Here is a 3,287-nt window from a genome sequence, read left to right as displayed (position 1 = left end):
CTTTTCTTTTCTTTTTTTTTTTTTTTTTGCTTTTTTCTTTTTCTTCTTTTAGTTCTACGTGTCTCGAAGAAATGCTTCGGGCAATATCGATAAGTCCCGTCAATTTCCTTTTATCGCTTTTATTCTCAATAGTCGTTAGTAGTCGTCGATTCGGTAAAGAGTACTTATTTATACGCCTCGCTCGTCATATCGGCTCGGATCGTCAAACGATTTACGATGTGCGACCTGAAACACTGGATATTGGCTCGCCCTTTTACGATCTCTCTCTCTCTCTTTCTCTCTCTCTCTCTCTCTCTCTGTGTCTTTCTCTTTTTCTCTCTCCTTTCGCTTTCATCATCCCTTACTCACTCACTTTCTCTATCTCTCTATCTTTCTTTTTTTGTCTCTCTCTCTCTCTCTCTCTCTCTCTTCTCTTTTTCTTGAAAGTCAAAAAGGAGTAAGAGAGAGAGAGAAAGAGAGAGAGAGAGAGAGAGAGAGAGAGAGAGAAAGCCTTGCGGAAGGCTGCGTGATCCGCCTTCCTCGTTTATTAACTCTCAGATGCATGCTTGGAATCCCTTAGATGCGACTTAAAGAGTTAAGCACTGTGAGCGAGATTCTTAGAATGTCTAATATCATACTCTTGCAATCTTGAAATAAAAAAAGAAAAGAAAAGAAAAAAAAAAGTTGGATCTCCCTTGGGAAATATTCTCTAAAAACACGGATCACCGTTCTGAATAACTTTTTATTTGGTGATCTATTAATCAGTTTTTTTTTTCTTTTTTTCTTTTTTTACTTTTTTTTCTGCCCGATCGATACCAACTATTTTGAATACTTTGAAGAATGTTTCCTTACGAGATATTTATTTTTGAAAATATTTAATATGACGATATTTATAGGTAAGGTGAAGTATCAATATGCTTGCAGATTCAATACCGGGAAAATGATCCGAGATTACCTGATGCTGCTTTCGTGGTTTTGCGCTGTACAAGGAAAGATAGGCAAGTACGCGTAACCGCACCATTCCCTTATTTCTCGCGTATCTCATCGTCCTATACTATAGAATGGCTTTTCTAAAGTAAAGACCACTTTTGTTACTATCGTAAAGTATTAATATTTCTCTTAAAGAGTTTAATAACGCGTGCAATGCGAATTTTTAGCAATGAAAAAAGTCGACCTTACTTAAATTAAAATAAAATTATCAATCTTTCTTATCGATTATTCTTTAAAAAATATATATATATATATATATATGTATATACACCTACATATATATATATATAAAAGAAAGAAATTACACGATAACCGGAAAGTACGATCAAATTTTTGTAAGAGAAGAAAAAAAAAAGAGAGTAAATTTAATTTCCTTGAAATATTTCTTCGATAGTGAATAAACTGTTCATTGAACTTTCAAGAATAATTTGATGAAAAATCTGACGAGATAAAATCTACCGGTATAATGAACGTTGAGAAGCATTTAGCATCATTAAAGATGGAATAATTATATCAAGTATCTTCTCAGACGTTAGTATCGCGTTATGTGCTTCGCACATTCGTCTCGATTTCGTGATTTCACTCGTACGTACGAATCTTTGCCCCTCCTAGTAATCTTGAGTAGACGATGTCGAAAATAAACTATGTATAAATATATATATATATATACACATACATACATATAATATCACGGGGTAGGAAGCGCCAAATAAAAAGTCGAATAGACGACGTCGTCTGCCGTTGTCGTTGTCGTTCCTATCACGAACTATCTGTTTCAGGATATTTCTGGCACATCACCGACATTCACTATGATCCAAAGTACGGCACCCAGGGAAATGCTGGGAGTGGTAAGTCATCTCGTTGCGTGCATAATGTTCCTGCTGATACGTCTTACCATTTTTCTGCCATTCCAGACTTCCTTTATATATCCTCTTTTTTATTCTCTCCTATGACCCTCCCACCCAACCCTTGGAAATACACGTAGACGTATCTCGCACAACAATAAAAATATTCAAATAATCGGAATATATGTGTTCACACCTATATATTTTAAACTTAAATCTTCGATATATGTACTTACCGATCGTTTCGAAATATCTCCTCGCGTCTAGCTGGCACGAGGTTTGCATGAAATAACGGTAGCTTAAATTGCTGCTGCCCTCGAGTCCTTCCCCATACCTCTTTTCACCCTTCTCTTTCGTTCTCTCTCTCTCTCTCTCTCTCTCTCTCTCGCTCTCACTCTATACACCCCTACATGCCACTTGGACGTTAATAGTGACGAGTGAGAACCGTGCTCGTTCTTTTGCCTGCATACACTCTCTCTCTCTCTTTCTCTTTCTCTCTCACATCCACCCACGTACGCACGCATACAAGTCTAGTCGTAAAACACACGCACGAACACATACACCTTTATGAATATACAGCACCCTTACAGCCATACGATGTTAACCGCGCGAAAACATTTCGATGGGGGAGAAGAAGGGTGAAGGGAAGAAAACGCGGGAATAAAATCTTCCGAGGGAGTTGCTGAATTTCGTTGCTTTCGCGCCCGCCGTTATAACTTTGGCATGCCTCGAGAACGTGAGGAGGGTCTCAACCCTCTCCCCCTTCCCTCCTCCTTCTCCCTGCCTTCCTGCCACTTGTGTACGCCCGCAATATTCGTACTTTTTAAAATACTTCGTTAGAATCGAGATTAAAGTTGAAATGGAAGCATCGCTCCGTATACTCCTCCGACGAACGATTCCGATGAAATTTACAGAATATAAGAGAGTTTGTCCGTAAAAATGAAATACATAAACGTTGCTATCTTCCAGCGTTTTCCTTTTTTTTTTCTCTTCCTTTTTTGTTTTCTTTCTTTTTTTTTTTTTTTACATCTCCTTCCTTTCTCGTTTTCTTCTTCGAGTTAGCATAGTTAACCATTACGACGATCAAAAGACGTCTCTGAAAAAATACGTCGGAGTATTATTTTCGATTCCAACGAGTTACCAACGATATTTCGCAATCCTTTCAATTATACGTCTCTCGCCGTACTAATTTAATTAAATTTGCAAACGACTTTAGAACGTTTCAACTTGTACAAGAAAAATTCGATGTCAGGACGGGTACAGCAAGAAATGGCATATTTAAATGGAACGGATGAGAATTGTTTCCTTTTTTTTTTCTCTCTCTCTCTCTCTTTCTGTATTCTCTTCTTTTTTTCTTCTTTTTTCTTTTCCCAAGTACCGCAAGAACATTACAAAAATTAATTCTACAGATTAAAGTAACGTCTTATCTCGTAAATTACGGCGGAGTTCTCGAAGAAAAAAAAAAAAAAAAAA

General features: G+C 37.2%; 1 protein-coding gene and 1 long non-coding RNA gene across 7 annotated transcripts in view; one reads left to right on the top strand and one right to left on the bottom strand.

The window, feature by feature from the left end:
* Positions 1 to 3,287, top strand: part of LOC122633839 (acid sphingomyelinase-like phosphodiesterase 3b) — a 33,220-nt gene that overhangs the window by 19,316 nt on the left and 10,617 nt on the right. For 4 of the 5 annotated variants that reach the window (XM_043822251.1, XM_043822250.1, XM_043822248.1 and 1 more), the window contains exons 2-3: positions 904 to 977; positions 1,749 to 1,817. In XM_043822251.1, coding sequence (XP_043678186.1) covers positions 920 to 977; positions 1,749 to 1,817 — 127 coding nt within the window. In that variant the 5' untranslated portion in view covers positions 904 to 919. Of the gene's footprint in view, positions 1 to 886; positions 978 to 1,748; positions 1,818 to 3,287 lie in introns of all 5 variants that reach the window. The other variant, XM_043822247.1, reaches the window with a different exon arrangement.
* LOC122633845 overlaps positions 1 to 3,287 on the bottom strand; it is a 20,134-nt gene that overhangs the window by 11,172 nt on the left and 5,675 nt on the right. The window contains exon 2 of one of the 2 annotated variants that reach the window (XR_006328205.1): positions 2,287 to 2,910. This is a non-coding gene — a long non-coding RNA (uncharacterized LOC122633845). Of the gene's footprint in view, positions 1 to 2,175; positions 2,911 to 3,287 lie in introns of those variants that run through there. The other variant, XR_006328204.1, reaches the window with a different exon arrangement.

This window comes from Vespula pensylvanica, chromosome 13, assembly GCF_014466175.1.
Source record: "Vespula pensylvanica isolate Volc-1 chromosome 13, ASM1446617v1, whole genome shotgun sequence".
NCBI classification, from domain to species: Eukaryota; Metazoa; Arthropoda; class Insecta; order Hymenoptera; family Vespidae; genus Vespula; species Vespula pensylvanica.
The sequence above is the reverse complement of the archived record's forward strand: the minus strand, read 5'-3'. Positions and strand labels throughout refer to the sequence as shown.